Raw genomic sequence first — 23,359 nt, 5'->3', positions numbered from 1 at the left:
GATCTCCAAGTGAATTTCAAATCATTGGCTTCTAGGCAGTAGGCATTATTTAAAAACAGAAAAATATAACCCCTGTGGTTCATGGATTGTACCAGGAAAAAATGAACATTCTATGTATTTTTGTAACAGCGAGAATATCAAGTCCTCTGACTAAATTTGTTTAATGTTTCTGAATGAGAAAAGAGAGGGATGGAGACCCCATTTCCCCCTGGATTTTGTTGGACTACAACTCTGTTGATCCCTGGCTAATGCCTATGTTGGCTGTGGTTGATGGGAGTGAAGTCCAACAAGACTTGAAGGGCCACAGATTCCTAGACTCAGATTAAGGCGATTATTAGGGGAGTGTTGCTTTACAACTGAAACTATTCTTCTGGGTTTGGTTTGGTTTTTGTATAAAATGAATACATTTTTGAAAATGACATTAAAATGCATCATATTAGTAAAGTTTGATTGCAAGAATATGTACGTTAGTCAAAACTGCAGAACAAAATTAGGAGCAATTCACACTAAAATGTTGAAGAATTTTCATGAGGGTATAAAAAAAGCAAATTACTGCAAAAACATTCAGAACTGAATTTATGACTGGAAAAAATTGGAAGCACGATGTAGCAGATCCTTTCATCCCTGCAAGGGGGGGGGGGACCTTTTGCCCTTTATCCCTTTTTAGCTGTAGGAGCTTGTTCTTCATAGACCTAATGGTTTTTATGTTTGTGCTGCTGCAAACATTGCAAATGAAAATTGGAAGGCCTGGGGGAGGGAAGGAGGGAGGCTTATCAAGCTGGTGTCCAGCATTGTGGCCCAATAGGTGCGGTGAACTGAGAGAGCTTTTTGATAAGCAATCTCAAAATGACTCCCAAACAATGAAACTATGAAGGATGCACAACATTTAGTCATATTAAAGCATTTTATAGACAAATGTTCTTTCCCTAATGCTGTGTTCTCTACTTTGCAGCTTAGTGGCAGCTACCTTGGCTATAGGCCAGAACAAGTAATGGCATAAGTGTGTTTTTATAATAATTTAAAGGACCAATAGCAGAATTAAAATGGAAAGGAAACAGTGTGGACCTTATTAACGGTCTTTTGTCTTGTAAAACAATTGCCTTTGTCCTTGAAGCTTTGCTGAAAGGCAACAGGTAAATAACTTAATTAGTTGCTAAATAAACAAATCTCTGGGGTTTTTTTAAAAGCTCTAATGCAAAACAATTTCAGTTTGTTGGTGTTCAGGAAATTGTAATGATGTAAGGAAAGACATTCAGTTGCATGCATATCACTGTTGCTCTGTAAACCTTCCACTGTGCACCTGCTGTTTTGCTTGGTGGCAATTTGTAGTCTGAACCTCACAGACTGATCTCTTTTCAGAGCAGCAGAGGTGACCCGTGCCATTTCGCTACCTGAGGCAAAACCACCTGAGGTGCCAACACCACCCTGCCCAAACCTTGCTTACTGGGGACGCAATATCTCTCAGTGAGCAATCACTGCAGCCACACAACCCTTGCAGTGGCAGGGGTGGGTGGGGCCCCTGTAGGGGTACTGCCCTGCAGGATTTGGCCTTGTGAGGTGGTCTGCTTCATGGGTAGCCCAGCCATGCAGAACAGGACTCTATGCAGGTATGAAGGCACTAGAGGAGGCTTCAGGTTGAGCAGAGGGTGCTGGGGAAGAGGAGATATTTCCTTTCTAGAATTTCATCTACTAAAAATTGCCTCCCCATGTGCATTATTCATGAGGGATAAACTATACAGACCCTCATATAGTTTGGGAAGAAAAGTAGGTTAAGAAGGGGCAATTTTGAACAGTGAAACAGCTGGGGAGGGGAAAGGACTAAAACATCACCTACCCACCCGCCCCAGTTTTGTTTGATATAAGAAATATTTATATAAGAAAGATGGGGAGGGAATGGAAAAGAGTCTTAATGTGTAGTTTTATCCCCAGCTCTGTAATTCTGTGATTTCTTCACTTTTGGATGTTCTGCCTTTTGACCAAAGAAGACTTTGAAAAACCTTTCTTTATACAGTCACAAAACTGGTACCAGGTTTTATTTATCTTGGAATATATGTATACTTCTTTCTGTACACCTTGAGGGGAAAAGCAGAATACAATAAACAGTAAGATCATGACATCTAAGAAACAGGTGGAGAAGCCACATATCAGGAAAAGCCCAATTTCATACATGATGTTAGGAGATGTTGAGTTTGTGCCTCACTTTCTTGGACTAAATTTCACTACATATCTATCATTTGATTATCATAGTCCCGTGCATTAATTGGTTTGCACAATCAATCAAAATGTTTATTCGGCTTTACGCCCATCATGAAACACACACACACACACACACAAAAAAACAACAACAACAGCGGACTCGTACAAACCACAAATAATATAACACAATTCACAACTCACAAGGGCAGATATTAGCCATTCATAAGAAAAGATTAAGATTAAGAATTAAAAATTTTAGGCACTACATTAAAATCAATATCTGATGTCATTATAGAAAATTCTTATAACTATCAATAATCAGGTAACATTCCATTCCGTCTCTTGTATGAGAGGACGGCTGTTAGGAATTTAGCAACCTGTAGGGTAATATAAGGATCCACATCTTGAAGAACCCAGGCAAGCTGTAGGTCTACTGGTTTGTCAGCCATAGGCTGGATTATGGAGTTTAGTATACTAGCACGGGCTGAACTGTACAAAGGGCAGATAAACATAACATGATGTAGAGATTCAGATGTTTTCATTTCACAAGCACACATTGAAGAGACTTGGCCCTTAGTGAATCTATGTCTCAGCACATTTGTTGGAAAGACATTGAACCTAGCTCTAATGAAGGCATATCGGTGAGACGCGGCCATTAGCGATGTTAAGTAGGACGGAGCGCGGTAGATAGGGGTTATGCCGAAATTTAACGGCGAACAGGCTCCACCGCCAGCTATGAAATTTTGGTATAGCTCCGCATCATCCAGCCTTTGATTTATACACTTTTTTGGTTTGCACATACTATTAACTTTATCCTAGAATGTTTAGGTTTGATCAGTATGACGTGGACTACATTCATTTTTGTTTATTTAACAAAATTTTTATGCAGCTAGATTGTAAAAGCAAAACAGAACCATCTCTAATAGGTTTGCACGAAGGCATTTAATCATCCCCACAAACTTCCTTCGTTCTTTGAAATCTTAGCTTTCCTTTTTTCCCTGTGTTTTGGTAAGTGTAACATTCATTGTGGTTTTCTAAACAGTGTTATGGGCAATTAAAGTAAATTGCTGAGCTGAAATTGCTAGACCACTTGGCAATGGACACAGCTCATTTGCAAGCTAATTCATGTAACTTTATTACAGTTGAGCTATAAGATCATTCCAGTCACTCAAATGTTGCTCTCTCTTTCATAATAAGCAACTCCTAATTAGTTTATTTTTTGCAGAAAACTAAGTAGGAGATGCGTAGGCTAGAATTTACCAGGCAGAGTAATGCCAATTTGTTGCAGTGGTTGACATGTTGTCTCAGGGGAGAGCTGGATTCAGATCCTTGTACATCTATAAAGCACGCTAGGCAGTCACTCTCTTTCCTAGCTTCTGCTACATCACAGTTTTTGAGGATAAAGGGGCAAGGAGGGAAAATAATTATCGCTACCCTAAGTTCCTTAGAAGATAGATGGGAGGAAAAACAAAGAACATTAATAATAAATACCATTTACACTTTAAGGACCGCGATCCCTGAAGGATTTCTTCTCCCTATATAAACCATTCCGGACTCTGCGTTCCGGACATTGGTCCTTTTTCATGTGCCTCCTTCACAGGAGGTCCAGGGCTCCCCCTCATCTGTATTGGCTCCCCATTTGTATCATGCTCTCCCCAGAGACGTTCACATGGCACCTTCATTATATATTTTTAGATGCCATTCTTCTCCAACCAGGCCTTTGGCTGATTAATATTGTTGTAGCTACTCTCTTTATCTGGAGATAATATAGTGTCGATTGAGACTTGGACCTTCTGTACTTAGGGCATGTTTTCAGAACTGTGGTTGGTCCCCTTCCTATGAGAACTCCCTGAGATTTGCTCACTGGATTATGGCACCTAAATGAATGTAAAAACTTCATTTTCCTAGGGGATACATAATGGAGATTTTAAAGTCAAGGGAAGGATCACAAGGGCGCAATTAACTGAGAAGGTCACCTGTATGGGTTCAGTTGAATTAGTAATAAGCCCACTCACACATGAGATCTGGTTGATTGTGCTCTAAATCTCTCTTTTCAGTGTTTAAAAGTCTAGTGTGAGTAAAGGAGTATTCCTTTCATACTGCACAAGGTTACCAAAACAACAGTAGTCCTTTACAAACAATTTTGGTAAAAACTGAAGTGCAGGTTAGAGGCAGGTACGGATGGGAAATTGCAGATACAGACTGTAATATCATGCACACACAGATTTATGCTGTAGTCCTAACTCTACTAACTTGAATGTAACCCTGATTGACATACTTCTGAGTAGACATGGTTAGGATTGCACTATTTTTTTTGCGGTGTTTCCATATTCTGAGTGGTACTGGAAAGACTCTCCTCCCTGGAAGAGAGGGGAGTGGTTGTGGGCGGGAGCCCGAGTTCCACCCCTGGCCGGGGGCCTTAGCCCCCGCCCCTCCTCACCTGGCTGGTGCCCACGCCCACCGGAGGCAGCCAACCAGGTGTCTCCGGGGGGCGTGTTTAGCAGCTTAATGCTGCAGCTCCAGCTCCGCCTCCTCAGTCGTTGTTGTCCCGCAGCGAGTCACCCACCCTCCACTCCCATTTAGCTCAGGGTCTAGGTTTTTTGGCCTTGCTATGGACCTTAGGTTGGTTGCCCCGGTTGTCTGGGGGGCCTGGTAGGAATTTTTCCATTTGGCATTAGGCTTTTTGGTTTTTTCGCCTACCTCGTAGCAATCGTCACAACTTTTGTGGTATTGGTGGGTAGGTTAGGCATTGGATTCATGTGTGTCAAGGGCTAGGTGTGGCCATCGCCTATGCTATCTACCGTGGGTTATTCCGTTAAAGGAATCTGGCGGTCGTGTATTCCGTCCGATGCCTGCTTGGCGGGAGGCCATGGCACGACCCTCGGTGACATCAGGGGTGAGCCTATAGTTGGATTAGCATCAACAGGCTCCACCTACTGTTGAATAAACCCACCTCCTATAGTCATCCAATGCCTAAGCCAATACCTTTTCACTGCTGTAATCAATAAAGTTGTGGCCTTTTCTTGCCCATTAACCTTATATCACATGTCCTTGTGTGTTTATTTCACATAGCGGGGGTCGGGCCCTCGATCCACAAATAATTGTTTTCCTTTTAGTCCATGTGCCTGAACTACAAATGTGGTCACCTAGCATTTTCATATACATGCCCTGAAGTTTTATCTGACTTCAAGGCTATTTTTATTTGACCCCGAACAGGAAGGATATGGTTGGGGTGGAGTACTGTGAGAATTTTTTCCAGTAAATGTGGGGAAAACAATGTGAAAGATAGGCAAACAATTCTAAAACAATTTTGCTAAGTGTAATATTTTTGGAAATCTTCCCAAAATTTGTTCCTTTGGGTTTTTTTAATTAATATTTTAATGTAATAGATAAGAAAACCAAGAACATGTAAGGGAAAAAAACATGCTGCGGTGTATATCAGGAAAAACTGTTAGTGACGTTAATGAGGGTGTAACTTGCAAGATTTCTCCTCTGAGATAACTTCTATAATGTGGTGCTCCTAGTTCAAATTGGCGCTTTAGTTCATACATTGGTGTTTCCATATTATTTATTGGTTGTATTAATCATAGTGTTCTCTCTCACACACACTCTTTCAGGGTATTGAACAAAGAAGGGGAGGGGAGGAAAGTGATAGTAAAAAACAACAAAACAAAACAAACTAACTAGAGGAGAGTCCAATCAGGTGTGGCTGGGTGCATGCTGAGATGTGGTGTATACCCAGCAGCAGTATGTTGACATCATACCTTATTGAAAAAAGAAAATGGAGGAGGAAGAGGGGGAAAGTTAGGAAGCAAGTGAGAGTAGCTGATGAAGCTGTGGACTGGAGAAAGAGGAAGGAGGCTCTACTGAATCTGGATAATTTGAGCTTTGTCGAGGTTGTTAATTCAAAGATCTTTGTGATGAGGTGCAACCAAGCTGGTGAAATCCCTAAGGCTAGGATATACTGAGTCTGAAGTGAATTTAGGTGGTGATGAGAAACATGGCTCCTGTTCTTGTTCAGCCACTGACAATTAGCAGTGTGCATTTGTTTTGGAATGGAAGAAAACTTGAATGAAAGTGGAATCATTCAGTTTATTTTCCATTCATTTCAGAAACAGTGCGTTTTGTAGCCAACTGGTATGAGTGGGTTTGAACTTTCATTACATTCATGCAATTTAAGGACGGGATTGGCTTTCTCCAGCAGCAGTGGATCTTCTTCAACTGTTGTCTTTGTCCTGACAGCCAGTATCTTATTTACCTGGAATATTGCATTGTTTTGGGCCATTGTAGAGAAATATGACAGGCAGCAGATACATGTATGCATCTGTCAACATGAGCAAGTACATGCAAGTTGCATGGCTTTAAAAGAGGATTTGAAATACAGTGGTACCTCGGGTTACAGATGCTTCAGGTTACAAACTCCGCTAACCCAGAAATAGTACCTCAGGTTAAGGATGAGAACGGAAATCACGTGGCGGTGGTGCAGCGGCAGCGGGAGACCCCATTAGCTAAAGTGGTACCTCAGGTTAAGAACAGTTTCAGGTTAAGAACGGACCTCCAGAACGAATTAAGTTCTTAACCCGAGGTACCACTGTACATGGAGGGTAAAGCTATCAGTGGCTACTAGCTATGATGTCTATGTTTTACCTCCATTTTCTAGATACCAGTTGCTGGAAACTACAGTGGGCAGAGGGCTCTTGTGCTCGAATCCTGCTTGCAGGTTTCCCACAGGCATCTCGTTGGTCTGTGAGTGCTGAACTGGATAAGCCATTGGCCTGATCCAGCAGGCCCTTCCTATGTTCTTATGCAGTAGTCCCCAACACTCCCAACAACTGGGGAGTGTTCATGGAGGCCAGATTTATGCTTCATAGAGGCACTATTTGTACTCAGAATTCAAGAAATGAAGCTTTTTCAAGTGTGGAGATACAGCAATAGCTTAAAAAAAGAAACCCTGTTGATTTCTGCTATTAAAAAGCACAGGCACCCAGCCAATAGTAAGTAGTAGTAGCTGAGAGCTACTACCAGGACCGTATAACACTGGCCCTGAAAGACCTACACTGAATCTCAGCAGGATTCCTAGCACAATTCAAAGTGTTGTTGCTGACCTTTAAAGCCCTAAAGGACCTCGGCCCTATATACCTAAAGGAGTGTCTCCACCCCCATCATTCAGCCCGGACACTGAGATCTATCCCTCACTGCAAGAAGTGGAGTTACATGGAACCAGGCAGAGGGCCTTCTGGGTAGTGGTGCCCACATTGTGGAACGCCCTCCCACCAGATGTCAAAGAGAGAAGTAACTACAGTGGTACCTCGGATTACATATGCTTCAGATTACATACGCTTCAGGTTACAGACTCCGCTAACCCAGAAATAGTGTTTCAGGTTAAGAACTTTGCTTCAGGATAAGAACAGAAATTATGCTCCAGCAGCACGGCAGCTGCAGGAGGCCCCATTAGCTAAAGTGGTGCTTCAGGTTAAGAACAGTTTCAGGTTAAGTACGGACCTCCGAAACGAATTAAGTACTTAACCCGAGGTACCACTGTATACAACTTTTAGAAGACAGCCCTGTATAGGAAAGTTTTTAAAAAATATTTAATGTTTTATTATCTTTTTATATATGTTGGAAGCTGCCTAGAGTGGCTGGGGCAACCCAGTCAGATGGGTGGGGTACAAATATAATAATGATGATTATTATGATGGCAGAAATCCCACAATTTTAAGTCCAGGGAAGATGGTGGCTGCAGGAATTGACCACTTAGGTTTGCAAAGAATTGGTAATTCAGGGAGAAAAGAAAATCCTGATGGAAAAAGAAGCAGAAGAATTAGAGGGAAGAACCAGATAGTAAAGGAAAATGAGGGAGCAAAGTGGAATAAGAAATGACAGGAATAATACTGGAGCATATTAAACCATCATCAGCATCATAAAGCTGTTCATTCCCAGGGCATGGTGTAGAGGAGCATGAAGCTGTCACCCAGCAAAAGTTCAGCTGGTCTATGTACAGCAATGCATGGATAGGAGGCCACCTGGTCACCCTGTGGATGCCATATTGAATTATATTATGGGAAGGCAGGTGGGATATAAATGAAGAAAATTAACTGCAGCAAGCACAGAGGGTGTGCCTTTGGGGAGTGTGAATATAACCCCATAGTCCCAACTGCATTTGATCCAAGACAGAAAGGGGGATCATTGGATGTGCTGAAAGAATGTATGTGAGTGTCACACTCTTTAGCTTAGCCATGAATCCAGTTTCCTAGGTCAAAATATGTTGGTCTTTATATGCTTTTAATGGTAGTGTTTGGTGGAAGCTTGCATTGCAAGATTACTTTTCAGGGTTTCAAAGACATAAAAGTTTGGTTTATCTTTATACTCTGAAAAGAATTCTGTTTACCATTAAACAGTAATTGGAATTTGAGCACGTCATATCCTTTAAAATCATAGCAATTATCGGTTTCCTAGTTTTACAGCATACTTGACTTTCAGTTCTTGTTCCTGATGTAAAATGTTATGGCTGTGGCATATTTCCCAGTGTGAGATTCCCGTTTGAGTGCATTTATTTACTGTTACTGTACATTTAGAAAATTACTTCCGAAATGGTAATATAATGAAACTGCTATAAATTCTTACCAGATGTATCAGTGCACTCTGTGCAGGTGCAGTTATGCTGCTGGTTAGCATTTAGCATACAGTAAAATATTTGCTTTATTTCATTATAACATAATAGAATCATTTATGTTAAGAGTTTTTAAACTTGACAGAATTATTAAACCAATTGGGGCAGATTTGAGGATGTTATAGTGAGAAACACTCTTTCATTCATAAAGATTAAAGGCTTTAGTTCAGTCCACTGCAAGTGTAGCAGCCATGCCGAGATGGGCCATCACAGGACAAGGGTGGAGAACCTGTGGCCCCCCCAGATCTTGTTGGAATCCCATGTCCCATCTGCCCTAGCCAGCATGGTCAATGCTTTTGATGGAGGGCTACAACAACTGGAGGGCTACAGGTTCATCACCCCTGACATATGGCATAATGGGACCCTCCTCCTATCCCTCACCCACAATGTGTGCAGATAGTTATATGGACAGGCACTGCATCCTAGTGTTATTGGGAATGACCAGTCTATTCATGCAACTACACTCCTAACTAGCTTGGCTCCTCCACTTGGCCAAGGAAGTGAGCATTCATGTTAATAGCCAGTTGGCTGGATGCATGCCCAGCTGCATGCACTGAGGGGCTGGAAGAAGGGGAAAGACCTCCATGTGGGTTCTATGATGATCCCTCTGTTGCCACGTGTGGCATGTTCTGTGTAGATTTAATCAAACCTTTGTTGTGTCTCTCCCCTTCCCCATAGGAGCTGGACACTCATGTTCCATATGGTCTTTTGCCAATTATGATGAAATTCCCCTTCTCACATTTAATTGGCAAACTGAAGTTAATTAAGACGATGCTACTTTGAGTGACTGTATATTGAGAAAGTAATTAGATTCATGACATGTTTGTACAAATAATTAATTTGACATTTGCAAGGACCATTGTTAGAAAGGGAAAACAACACTAAAATTTCACATTCTTTTGATAGGATCCATAATGATTCAGATATATTATAGATTGTACGTAATCAATTCGGAATATAAATTTGTATCATTCATGTTGCACCCACAAGGACAATTTTGTTCTTATGGTTGATTGGCCCAAGTGCAAGCTCCTTCCATGTCCCTCTCTTACACACGCACTTGCTTGCACCCTTCAGTCCTTATTAAACCATAGTTTCCTGTGACATCCAAACAGCTAAACTGACTTCACCACTGCTTTATAATTGATAATCTCCTGGTTTGTAAGCAGCTATTAAACCAGTGATTCCTGTTTCAGACGTCATGGGAAACGGTGGTTTAGTAAGCCAGGATAGAAGCACTGAAGCTAGGAGTGTATATGTAGCCACACAGCTTCTTCTTCAGTCAATAAATCATGGTTTATTGACTTTAAGATTACAGTATTATGAAGCAGATCATAGGCTGAAATATAAAAAAGTAAGACAAAGAAATACAAGCTGGCTTTTTCAGTTTTGAAACAGATGACAATAACATATGAGTGTGGTTGATATTACCAGTGTCAAATAAAAGGATAGGACTTTAACAGATGTTAAAGAACCACAGAATTTTTGTGTACACATCCTGATGCATAAACCAGTTTTATGGCTTAAACAAGCAAACCTTCCCCTCCAGCACAGCTTGCATGGAGCAGGAGAAGCTAAGGAATGGCAGCAGGGTGCTGGATCATGCAGAGCTCCCTAGGCAGCTGGTATTTGGAAGCACATGACTATTATGTAATACTGGAGGATGCATTTCTGTATACAACTACTAATATCATCAGGAAACCAATTCACTAGTTAGATGGAAGAAATGTTGATTTCATGTCCCAGGCTGCTTCCTTTTTTATATTTCCCCCCAAACTATTTTCACGCTAAGATTTTGAAAAGTGCCACAAGATCTTCCCAGGGTAGAATGCTGCTGTACATGGTGTTTGATCATTTAATGATCATAAAGAAAATTGCAGAAATTAAAGGTTGAAAGTATTACTCTGTAGCCATATGAGGTCAACATGTTGCCCAACTGGAGGGCAAGTCCATGTTTAACTACATTTTATGACTTCAAAGATAGTGTATGCCTTTTCTCTTGTGAATGGCTGCTAAAGATCCAGTTAAACACACAGTAAGAATACATTTAACTGAATAGTGTTGATTCTTTTATTTGTTGTTTTGCCTGAAGTTTTCTGTACAAAAAAAATCAATGGGAAATTCTAAATTAATACGCTCATGCTTTTCTTCATGGCCTTTACTTAAGGTTTTTTCTACTCCTTTGCAAAATGCAGAATTTGTGTTTTGTTGTTGTTGTTTAATCGTTTAGTCGTGTCCGACTCTTCGTGACCCCATGGACCAGAGCACGCCAGGCACTTCTGTCCTCCACTGCTTCCTGCAGTTTGATCAAACTCATGCTGGTAGCTTCAAGAACACCATCCAACCATCTCATCCTCTGTCGTCCCCTTCTCCTTGTGCCCTCCATCTTTCCCAACATCAGGGTCTTTTCCAGGGAGTCTTCTCTTCTCATGAGGTGGCCAAAGTATTGGAGCTCAGCTTCACAATCTGTAATCCTATGCTCAGTTTATTTTAGGTCAGTGCAATAAAACATAATCTAAATCTGGATATATTCATTTTTAATTTCATAAGGACATGACTAATTTCAAAGTACAGGTATGTCGCATAGATGACCGGACAAATTTATTTTCTTTTGGTCCAGAGTGGGGACTGATACAAACATGTTCAAATTGCAATTGGGAATAACTTCCTGACAATGGCCTGGTTTACATGACATGCTAAGCCAAACTATGGCTTATTGTGAGCCCACACATTTGCATTGTCCCCGTAAACCATGGCTTAGCTTACTGTGTAGTACAAACTGGTGGTGGTGATGGAAGTGATGCCATCTTGCTCTTTGCCCTTGGACTGACCCTGGTGTGGTGTGGAGGCTGCCTCTTACACAAACTGTTTTTCTGACTTCCTTCTCCTAACTCCCAGTAATTGTGTAGAGGCATGAAATTGCTCATTTTACCCACCTTTTTGGCACTGCTTGAAGCAGCTAGTAGAAAAAGTACAGCATTGATTGTGTAAAAATCTTGAAAAATATGAATCATCTGTCTTAAACTTATATTTATGGCAATGCGTCCATCAAATGGGTGGGGGGATCCTGAGGATTAATAGAAACAAAACACCTCTCAGAATACCTCCCTAGCATTTTCTAGCTCTCATGTACCTTTTCAAAATGTCTCCATTAGGAGAGTACTTGAATAATTTGTCAAACAAGTGACAACTATTTCCATGGCAATTTTTCATCATCATCAACCTTTTATTTGACCGTCAGTCAGAAAAAGTACATTTGTCAATACACAGTTAAACATCCAGAAAGATTTTAGAGCTTAGCCAACACTAAAATGGGCTAAACAGATAGCCCCATATCAATACAGTCAATTATAGTCTTGCGACGCTTAAAAGCTAAAAAAAGAAATTTGGCCACCAAGGAAGGTATAGCTTTAGTGACATTATTCAGCAAGTGTAAAACCTGGTTTTCTCCGGATAGGAAGCTAAATTGACATAGGAGTGGGTCTATAAAGTTTTGTCTAAGCTCTGCATAAGAAGGGCAAGTCAAGAGAATGTGTTCGGTGGACTCAACCATACCGATGGCACAATGACAGGTTCTCTGGGCGTATGGTACTCCCCTGTACCTTCCCCACAATATCGCAGAGTCAAGGACATTTAATCTAGCTGCTGTAAGAAGTCTGCGATATTCCACATAGTGGATTTCTGCAAGGTAGGGGGCTGGTATGGTCTGATAAATCTGGTCCCCGAGGAACATCCCTGGTTTTACCTGGGCTATGTCCTCTTGTCTGGCAATGTCACTCAGTCTCCGGGAGATCACATCTCTGGCTTGATTATACGTCATAGACTCAAAGTAAAGGTGAGACAATCCGCAGGATTGAACCTCGTTAATGACCCATGGCAATTTTTAGATAAGACAATATTAGTGCGTTTGTAGGTTCATCCATATATTTGTTTTTTACTGTTCATACTGGATATCAGTTATTACTTTATATTGTTTTGAAAATAGTTAATTAGGGATTTCCTTTCTTAGTTCATCATCTTAAACATAATTCCGCCATTCTTACTATTGTAAGGTTGTCATCTTATGCATGCTTACCAAAAACAGTGAGGCCAATTTCTTGATAACAGAGCTACCCTAATGGGCTAATAAACTAAGGCTGAATCCTTAAAAGGTAGAAGTGCTGTGGGTGGGTTGTCCCTCTGTTTGGGAATTGGGTGCACAACCTGGTCTGGGAAGGTTCACACTCCTGTTGAAGCAACAGGTTCGTTGTCTGGGAGTATTTATGGATTCCAGTTTGTGACTGTGGTTTCAAGTGGCTAGGAGTGCTTATTCCCAGCTTCAGTTGTTGTTTCTTCAACAACAGTTGCCTGTGCTCTAGTAACTTCCTGCCTGGACTACTGTAATGTGTTCCATGTGGGGCTGCCCTTGAAGCTAGAATGTGGCTTCTAGGCTGGTAAAAAGGGCTGCCTGATGGGACCCTGTGTCACCAGTCCTGAAAGGACTGCACTGGCGGCCATTGAGCTACGGGACCAAATTCAAGGTATTAGTACTAGCATGTAAAACCCTAAATGGCTTGGGATCTCAGTTCCTAAAAGAGTGCCATGCTCAACATCACCCGGCAGGTGAGGCCTTGTTGGTGTTGTCTCCATTGAGCCCTGCCTACTTGGTATGGAGCCATGATAGGGCCTTTTCTGTTTGTAGACTGCCCTGCCTAGTGAAGTGCATTTGTCTCCCTTATTATTGTTTACCAGGATAAACATTCCCCAGATATTTGATGACTGAAAGACACTGGTAGAATGTTTTTAACTTCTTCTTTAAGTATGTTTTTGGTTGCTGCTTTTAACGTCTTATCATTGCTGTATCTGCCACACTGGGCAGCATGAAGGATGGGGTATAAATTGAATTAATAACTGTAATAATAAAGCTGTAATTACACTTTTGAAGGACTTATTGGAACTAGCTACATACCTCGGGCGGGAATGTGAGTGGTTTCTGTGTTACTTGTTCCAAATTATCTTAGGGAAATCTTCTCTCCTGCCACCCACACCAAAATTGGAACTGTTTTTACTTTAGGTCTGACTCACTCTCTAGACACAGTTCTACAAAGTTATGTCTGTTCCCTTCTAGTGCAGCAACAAAACTGATAGCACATTTGCAAAGCTAAGCAGGGTCCAGTATGGTTTCAAATTGGATGGGAAACCACATGTTGAGATTCCAGCATTGCAGGGGGTTGGACTAGGTTCTTGATCTATACTCAAGTCTATACTGTACAACAGGAGGAAGGGGGAGGGGAGAGCAAGCATATTCAATACAATACTTGTCAGGGTTAACTTCTACTTCCAAACCATCTCTCTATCTCCAACAGTAGCCACCCAGATTCCTTACCTGAAAGACACATTTATAGAATGTGTATGCAAAAAGCTCATCTGTTGCAGTGTTTAGACATGACATCACTTGCAGGGCAGCAAACATGTTATGGGCTCTTGAACTAAAAGTAGAACACGAACTCCTATATTGTTTGTCCTTATCTTGTAACTAGAGGTTTGTTTTGTGGGTGAAAATCAGCAGCTGAAGATGTGAATCTGTCCTTAGTGCTATAAATATTTCGTACCACATTCTAAATCATTTTTATGGCAGTCTAAATCAGTGTTGTGGGAATTTTATCAATTCTCAAATGGTGAAACCAAGAGGCTTTGTGTGTGAGTAAAAAATGACACATATTGACAGTTTGCTGCACGAGAAAACGCTAAGAGAGTTTCACTTCTCAGTCAGTGGTAGACTGATGAATTTCATAAGTTGGTGGATCCCCTTAGTAGTAATAATATGTTTGGAAATTACTGACTTAAGCTGATCTTGTGGTTATGAAAGGTTTTATTAGTACAATTTTTTTTGTAATTGATTTCTACTTTTCAATAACCATAGCGAGAATGCTGTGTTCATTTTAAATCTTTCTTTTAATCATTCCTGATTGATTTAAGCACATTACTTTCAACTCCAAAAGCAAATTAGGTGTATTTGTTTTACATCGGTGCATGAGAGTTTTTTGGGTAACAGGTTTTTTGATAATTTAACAGCTGCAATGGTAGATAAGTACTAAAATCAGGTAAAGATTCAACATATAGTAGAATATAGCAGTAGTGAGACAGTAGGGAATGCTTCTCTTAAAGAGATACAGTTAAACTTGACAATATTTTATATTGTTCTTAAGTTTTATTATATTCTTATGAATATAAGGAAAATATACATGCATATAGCTTGCTGGATCATATACATGCATATAGCTTGCCAATGGCCCATCTGGTCCAGCATCTTGTTCTCACAGTGGCCAAGCATAATGGCAATTCATGATTAAGCTACATTTTTGTGGAACCTGGAGCGTCACTTTTAGGGTTTCCTGAGTTTGTTTTTGGTTACACCTTTTAAACTTGGTTCATAAAACTAAAGTGGGGAGGATTATTCTTAGGAAAAAGGTTTCTACATCTGAATACTTACACACATGCATTAAAATAAATAAGAATATGCATCTAGCTGATCCTATCCAAAACGGTTCCTATGAGCTAAAATTCTGTTAAGCAAATGTCAGAATCCTTAGGATCTTATGTTGGTTAGCAGCTCTTTCTGGTTTTCAATGTACCACTTCAGGTCTGATCTTCACTTTCTCCCGAGAACCTCCAAGACTTTGCCTTTGCAAGTACCTCTCTAACTGTGACCTTGAGCTATCTTTTTTTTTTTTTTTTTTGTATAAACCAAACCACAAACCAGCCAACATTAAAAAGTACACATTTGCCTTAATCCCTTTTGCAGACCACATACTGAAGTGGTTATCCGCCAGCCAAGGTTGACTCTAGGAAGCAAGTTAACCATGCAATTCACAAACCAAACTTTATACAAGATCATTGTTTCTTTTTAAACAGTCCAATTCTTTCACACAAGCCAACTTCAAATCATGAGTTATGAAGCTGACTTTTAAACTGTTTGTTTTAAACTAGGATATCTAGTTTGTAGATATTTATTTGAAAGCAAAGCTAAATTTGGCAGAAATTATCCCACTAGTCTTATGGGAGGAACAGAGAGGAGTGAGAGATGTGTGAGCCTCATTTTTTGCTTGGCCTTATGGAGACTTTGTTATGTACGTATTCAGTGGTCTGTGTTTGCCTGAGCTTGAGTCTGCACTAAGGATTCAGAGCTCCTGTGTTCTGATTTGATACATGATATCCAATCACAGAACATTTCAGGATTTGAGCCTCTGCCATTGGCCCTTAAACTCTGAGTCATGATTTGCAGCTTGGAAGTTTAGACGGCCAATCATGTCGGGAGTGGGAGTGGCCCAGACCTTCAGAAAGGTATATAAGCGGTTGCTTTGCCCCTGTTGTCCAGTTCTGTTGGTTCAATAAATGTTATTGCTGTTATCTATGGTTACCAGATTTTTTTCAATGAATCAGGGGACACTTTTTTTTTTTTGAAGCTGAGTAGCAACAGGGAGTCAGTAGTGGGGATGGTGAGGCAAAAAGACCCTGGGCCCAAGCACACAAGCATATTTATTAAGGTGCAAAGCCCTTCTTTCACACCCTGTGAAACATACATGTGCAGAGTTAAAAAAAAAACTGGGCAATGGCCACCCGCCCACGACTCCTGAGCCTCTCCCGGTCAGTCAAAACAAAGGGAGCAGGGGGCAGGAGATCTGTACCGCCGGATGACCCCGGGTCCCCTTCGGCAGTGGCAGCGGCAGTCAGCAGCCCGGAGCCAGCCTAGTAGCACAGTTGGCTCTGGCTGGCTTCAGGAGCTGCTCACAGTCGTGGCGCCCACCATTTTTCCTTTCCGAAAGTCCCCATATGATGTGTTGTGCACAAGACGCATCATATGGGGACTTCCGGAGAGGAAAAGTGGCGGGCGCCATGGCAGCGAGCAGCTCCTGAAGCCAGCCAGAACCAGCTATGCTTCTGGGTTGCGGAGGCTGCCGCTGCCATGTTTCCCAGGGACAGATTTGCAAATCTGGGAACCAGGGACGTCTGGTAACCCTACGTTATCACTGTGTTTTGCCTTGTGGGAACCCACCTACACTTCAGGCCTGTCCTTGTAGCACTAAACAATGGTTTAGCATTCAATGCAAACCAGGCATTCTGTTTCTGTGTTGAGGTTTTTAATGGTTTTTCTCCACTGTTATACGTGCTTTCTTTGATATTCTGTGATACAACCCCTTTGAGTAATATTTTTTTTTTTTAAAGTGGGGATTTTATAATATTTTCATTTTCTTCTCCTGCTCCCTTCCCTACACTTTCTTTAGTGCTGATGATTTCAGGTTTAGTTTGGATTGCATGAGAGATCATTGGAGACTTAAGATGGTATCATTGTAATATTTGTTTTATGTACACAACTACTAATACTGCATCATGCTTTCTAAAGGAAACAAGTGTGTCTCAAAGTGTTTCACCTTTAGTTAACTTTCAGATCTGTTTGCCACTCTATCCGAAGAAGAGCTGTTCACTGCCATAACACCATATCTCTGCATTTCTCACTAGCCATAACTTGTTATGTTTCAAAGGCAGGAGAGAGACAGCGTATTGGTCATTAGTTCCCATAGAAGGAACATCAGCTTATCATTTGTGACTTTCAGAAAGCAATTAGGTTAATGAAAGATGGTTTCATGGTGGGGTGAATTTTGTCATGAAGGTTGGCATGCACCATTCATTTGGGGTTCACCTTTTAGCATTATAATGACAATATATGCCATTTTTTTATTTGCTTTGAGATATGCTAGTTAAGCACCCTTTTAGCATAATTTAGGAAATAATAATTTCAGATACACATGAATCGCTTCATTTTAATACAGTTCATTCACAGGGTCTAATTGGTACATAGTGTCTCTGATGTTCATTAAAATGTAATAATATAAAGGCAGTAACACCAAGGCAGTTGCATATGAAGAGCATATCTATTCTAAGCATAAACCTGCTGGTGCTTATGTTCCACTTTTACCCACACCAGCTTGCATGTAACCTCAAAGCTGACAGCCTGTTAGAAAACATTTTTTTTTTAGTTTAGTAGTTTTTAGATTTTTCTGGGAAACCATGATGCAACAAGGACAGTCGCCGTTCGAAAAGAATCTTCCTGCCTTTATGCTTGATGTGATTAATAGCAACGAGAGATGCTGATGAAGTTTGTTTGTTTTATTTATTTAGTAATGTGTATAGGTTGCCTTTTTTGTGAAGGCAACTTACACATCATAAAACAGAATTTTCAAATTACAGAGGCAGTATCTATAACTTTAAAACAATGGCCAGTTAAAGGATGTGAGACAACATAAATCTTAGCAGAAAAAGAGGTATACAATCTAAGAGAGTTCTCTAAAAGTAAAAAGTAAAATAAAATTTGAAATGCCTTATTTAAGAGAAGGTGGACCAAAATAAATGGGTTTTTAAAAATCCACTTAAATATTTCTAGCACCAAGGACAAATGTACTTCTGTGGGGAAGGAATTTGACAATCTGGGAGCCACCACAGTTTGGGGGGGGGCGGGGAAAGGCAAGTAAGGAGTGGGCACACGATAGTGGCTTATAAAATTATATGTGCTGTAAGAAACTGGATAGAGAAATTGTTACCATTTCTCATAATATTAGGATGCAATGAAGGTGAGTGGTGGAAGATTTCAGGGCAGACAAAAAAGTACTTACACGGCTTTTGGAATGAGTTACCACAAGATGTGATGATGGCCACCAACTTCTGTAGCTTTAAAAATATGATTAGGCAAATACATGGAGGACAAGTCAGATCACTGGCTACTAATCTTGATAGCTACCTCCCAATTATCAGAGGCACTATGCCTTTGAATACCAGCTGCTGAGAAACAACAGAAGAGAGGACTCTTCCCCTCATGCCCTGCTTGGGGGCTGACTGGACATTGTAAGAGACAGAATGCTCAACTAGATAGGCCTTTCATCTGACCCAATAGGCCTCTTCCTATGATCTTAATTTATAATGTTTTAATCCTGAACCAGTGTTCAGTCGTTTGTGTTGGTTAGGTTTTCCGAGTTATTTGTTTAACAATAAAACTAAATGTTTATAGCTCAAGCACTGTTGTATGTATTTATTACATTAAAATACTTTCTTTTACGATTCACAGTACTATTTTACCGTCCTCTTTGGTCATGAAGGACAGAAGCCACTTGAGCTCCGTTGTGAGGAGGAAGCAGATGGGGAAGAATGGGTAGAGGCTATTCACCAAGCCAGGTATGAAACCTCCACTTACAGTCTCTACCTAATCAAGCACTCCTTTTGTTTACTGAGGAAAAATCTACTTCCTTCTCTCTTGTACTATTCTGGACTCAGCAGATCACACAACAATACCATTACCTGCCAATGTGGTGTAATGGTTAAGAGTGGTGGACTCGTAATCAGGTGAACTGGGTTCGCGTCTCCGCTCCTCCACATGCAGCTGCTAGGTGACCTTGGGCTAGTCACGCTTCTCTGAAGTCTCTCAGCCTCTCACAGAGTGTTTGTTGTGGGGGAGGAAGGGAAAGGAAAATGTTAGCTGCTTTGAGACTCCTTCGGGTAGTGTTAAAGCGGGATATCAAATCCAAACTCCTCCTCCTCTTCTTCTTCCTTCTTCTCCTGATACAAAAAGTCTGGAGTTGTCCTGAGGGTCAAACTACACAGTGCAGCCCATGCCTTGAAGGGCAGAGTTTTGGTTTTTTTACCACATGCAGGAAGACTGTTCTAGATAGGGACTTTAGCATGGTGGGTTGGTGGATTGCCCTCCATAGCCCTAGTCCTGGCCTTGCAATCTCTTTCAGAAATAAGATCCCATTAAAGCAGATGATTTTTTTCCACAATGCAAATTACAGGTGCATCAGTAGATGATGAGTAGCTATTTGTTTTCATGAGCATGGAAACATAGATAGTATAGTTTATAAAATGTGGGTGATGATCATGGTAAGAAATCTCAAGCCGTCCTCTGTTGTCTTCAAACAGCTCAAAACGATCTCTTATAATTTTAGGTTTAATCTGAATTTCTTTTCCAAGCCAGCAACCAATTTAATAGCTGTTCCCAGTTTCTGCCTTGGAGTAGATAGAATACTGTTAGATCATAATAAATAGCTTATTCATAGTTTCAGAATTATATGGATAGGAATGAGTCGACCTTTTAAAGATCTCAAATCTATATTATAAAGTGTTTTAAAAATGATTATTGCAAAGCAAGAAAAGGGATAAAAAATTAGAATACTCAGTTTAGGCTAGTCCTGAGCAGACCTTGGGACATACTTCTGAGTAGACATGTATAAGATTGTGCTGTTAATTCATTGCTTTATATTGCTTTTCCTGGAGCAGAGCTGTTCCTCTCAAGCAGGCAAAAGTGTGAGGAAGTGAAATAATCTGTTGATTGGAAAATAACCCATGCAGAAATAGAATGTTTCTGTGCAGAAGGTGATATTGCGCCATCCTACAGTGTTCTGTGTGCACCTTGTCCAACAGCCAGGCAAAGGATTTCAGCACTGATTCTATTCAATTGCTCACGTGCCTTAAGGGCAATGTCTCTGCCAGAAAGCCGGAGACCTCGAGAGCAATGTCTTGCATCAGTTCTTAACAACTTGGTTGTGGTTTAGAGCCCCACATGCTAAAGGTCTTCCCATTATTTTCTGCAAGGGGGAGTCAGCTCACACTTTTACAGGCATTCATTATTGAATGTACTGATATTGTGCCAGTCTTTTAATTAGGAGTTTTGGAGGGAAATAGAGGTTACCAATCTTTTATTAATTTAAATTAATAGGTGGAATCAGGTGCACCCACCTAGACAACACATACATAACTCTTAGAATGAGAGAGTCCCATGAGTGAACTTGCCCCAACTCATTTTTAAAATCTTGGCAGGAAGGGGTGTCAACTGTTGGGACACCACTGTAGCTGCTATTTGGTTATAAACCTCTTGCCTAGGAATCTTGACTTCTAGACCTTGCGCCTGAGTCTGTTACCAGCTTGAATAAAGATATTTCCCTTACTTTTAAGCACAAGTTGCTGTCATTGTGTTTAGGGATGGGAGCCTGATACAGATAATCAATTTCCTCCAAGCATATATCTTGACACTTTGCTAGAGTAGGAGAGATGTAGTCTGTTTTCCTCTCAGTTTAATGTAATATTTTCAGAAGAACTGTTTTCTTCTTCAACTGAAATGTGCTACCTACCATAATTAATGCAGATTGTGATGGGCATTCTGCTAAATGAAACATCAACCCTCTCCTTTTTTCCTCTTTACAGCTATTCAGATATCCTGATTGAGCGGGAAGTGTTAATGCAAAAATATATTCATCTAGTTCAGATTGTAGAGACAGAAAAGATTTCAGCCAATCAGTTACGACATCAGCTTGAAGACCAAGACACAGAAATTGAAAGGCTTAAATCAGAGGTATGTTCCGATATGATGTGCAGGTTACATTTTATCATTACCTTTATGAGCCAATTTATATATTAGGAATGCAATCTACTTCCCTTTTGAGTCAATGTTTCCCCCCCCCCAAAAAAAACCAACCCTTAAATTATGTGAATGAATTGAACCTTAGGTTAATTGTGAAGTATTCACCACTGAGTATGTAGACTTAGATTTCCTTGCCTGATAATTTTCCTGACTTCATCCGTAATCTTCATTAATGATGCAGACTTTTAAAACTGCAACAGAATAATGCAATTTTATTTTAGTCTTTGCCATTTTTTTTAAAAGTTGTGTAGCATGGTATTCTATTTCATTTCCCTAAAGCAAGAATTTACATGTTCTTATCCACCAAGCTAAAATGCATCCTACTAGCCACCTGTTGTGGCCTGCTAAGTGCTAAGTCCTGTTTTTACGATCTCAGGCAGCCAGAGACCACAGACGTCCTGGTGACTGCTATGGTATGTGGGGCTTCATAGATCACAGGTTGTGCACACCTACCCTAGAGTAACACAAGCCTAAGAAGCCTCAAAGATCTGGAAATTAAGGGTATTGAAGTCTCAAGTTAGATTCCGGGACTGAGAATTCTGAGTAAAAAAACCGTAACAGTCATGGGTTTTTCTTATTTTATTGCTTTTAACAGATTGTAGCTCTTAACAAAACAAAAGAACGAATGCGACCTTATCAAGGCAACCAAGAAGAAGAAGATCCTGATATTAAGAAAATCAAAAAGGTAAATTGCTGTTTCAGTGGAAAAGAGTATATAAAATAATTTGTTCACACCCTTCTTTGAATTAGAAGAAATAATTTATTATGTGTAATACTCTTCCATTCAGCTTAGTATGTGTTGAATTTTAAAACTGCAGCAAGATCACCTAATATCTGAAGTATACTATTTAGTATAGCAGGCAGATAATGGTGAATTGGGGTAGATGTATGTACGGTGCATATCACGTTACCCAGTATAAACTGCTTGAAAAAGGTTTACTGACCATTGTGTTTTCAAGATTTCCTTTTCTTATGATTTTACTTCATCCAGCCCAATCCACAGATATGTGTGCATTGCTCTGTATTTGACACTGTAGCTCAGTGGAAAAGTCAATGCTTTGCATATGCAAAAAATTCCCAGGTTCAGTTCAAGTAGGGCTGGAAGGTACTGCTGTCTGAACTGCTGGAATGAGTTATCATAGGCAGTACTGAACTAAAAGGACTATTGGTTTGACTTGGTGTAAGGCAACCATGCCTGGCACCAGCATACAGCGAACTGGGGCATATGGAAGCTCTCACAGCACTGCTTCTGTGTCTATTGCTGCTAGTACTTACGCTGGTCACTTGCCCACCCGTGATAATGGTGGCGGTACTCATTGGAGCCTAAGCTCTGCATGCTAATTAATGGCTGATCCCACCTCCCAACGGATGTACATTGGGGTGGGAATAGCATAATTAACCCATCAGCCCCAGGGAATTTGTGGATGTGCAGCTGATGAGCATTGCTGCTAGGCTGCTCCTTCCGCATGGCCTTTTCGCGGCTCTAATGGTACTGCTTTACCCACCTGCCTACAATTACATTGATGGAGAGTTCTACCCATCTACATATAAGCATTTTTTCCATACAAAGGTGTACAAAGTTTACTCCCCTGCTCACAGCAATGTCTGAAGATTGCAAAGGTGCAAGAAGAAGAAGAAGAAGCTACACACACACACACACACACACACACACACACACACACTTCAAAGGCCATTAAGAATGTGTTCTTCTTTTGTTGAATTACCAGGTTCAGAGTTTTATGCGAGGTTGGTTGTGTAGAAGAAAATGGAAGACAATTGTCCAGGATTACATTTGTTCTCCACATGCAGAAAGTATGCGAAAGAGAAATCAGATCGTTTTCAACATGGTTGAGGCTGAATCTGAATACGTACATCAGCTTTACATCCTTGTGAATTGTTTTCTAAGGCCATTAAGAATGGCTGCAAGTTCAAAGAAACCACCAATTAGCCATGATGACGTCAGTAGTGTATTCCTCAACAGGTACCCCATGTGTTTATATCTTTATTTAATTAAGTAAAATATGTCCAGACCTCTTTCATCTTCAGAT

The 23,359-nt window shown here is 40.6% G+C and overlaps 1 protein-coding gene across 3 annotated transcripts in view; it reads left to right on the top strand.

Moving 5' to 3' along the window:
* RASGRF2 (Ras protein specific guanine nucleotide releasing factor 2) overlaps positions 1–23,359 on the top strand; it is an 83,556-nt gene that overhangs the window by 7,209 nt on the left and 52,988 nt on the right. For all 3 annotated transcript variants that reach the window (XM_081930138.1, XM_081930137.1, XM_081930139.1), the window contains exons 2-5: positions 18,966–19,072; positions 21,095–21,242; positions 21,907–21,996; positions 23,039–23,292. In XM_081930138.1, the coding sequence (XP_081786264.1) occupies positions 18,966–19,072; positions 21,095–21,242; positions 21,907–21,996; positions 23,039–23,292 (599 nt within the window). The remainder of the gene's footprint in view (positions 1–18,965; positions 19,073–21,094; positions 21,243–21,906; positions 21,997–23,038; positions 23,293–23,359) is intronic.

The sequence above is a fragment of the Podarcis melisellensis genome, assembly GCF_964234715.1.
Source record: "Podarcis melisellensis genome assembly, chromosome: 11".
Lineage (NCBI taxonomy): Eukaryota > Metazoa > Chordata > Lepidosauria > Squamata > Lacertidae > Podarcis > Podarcis melisellensis.
The sequence above is the reverse complement of the archived record's forward strand: the minus strand, read 5'-3'. Positions and strand labels throughout refer to the sequence as shown.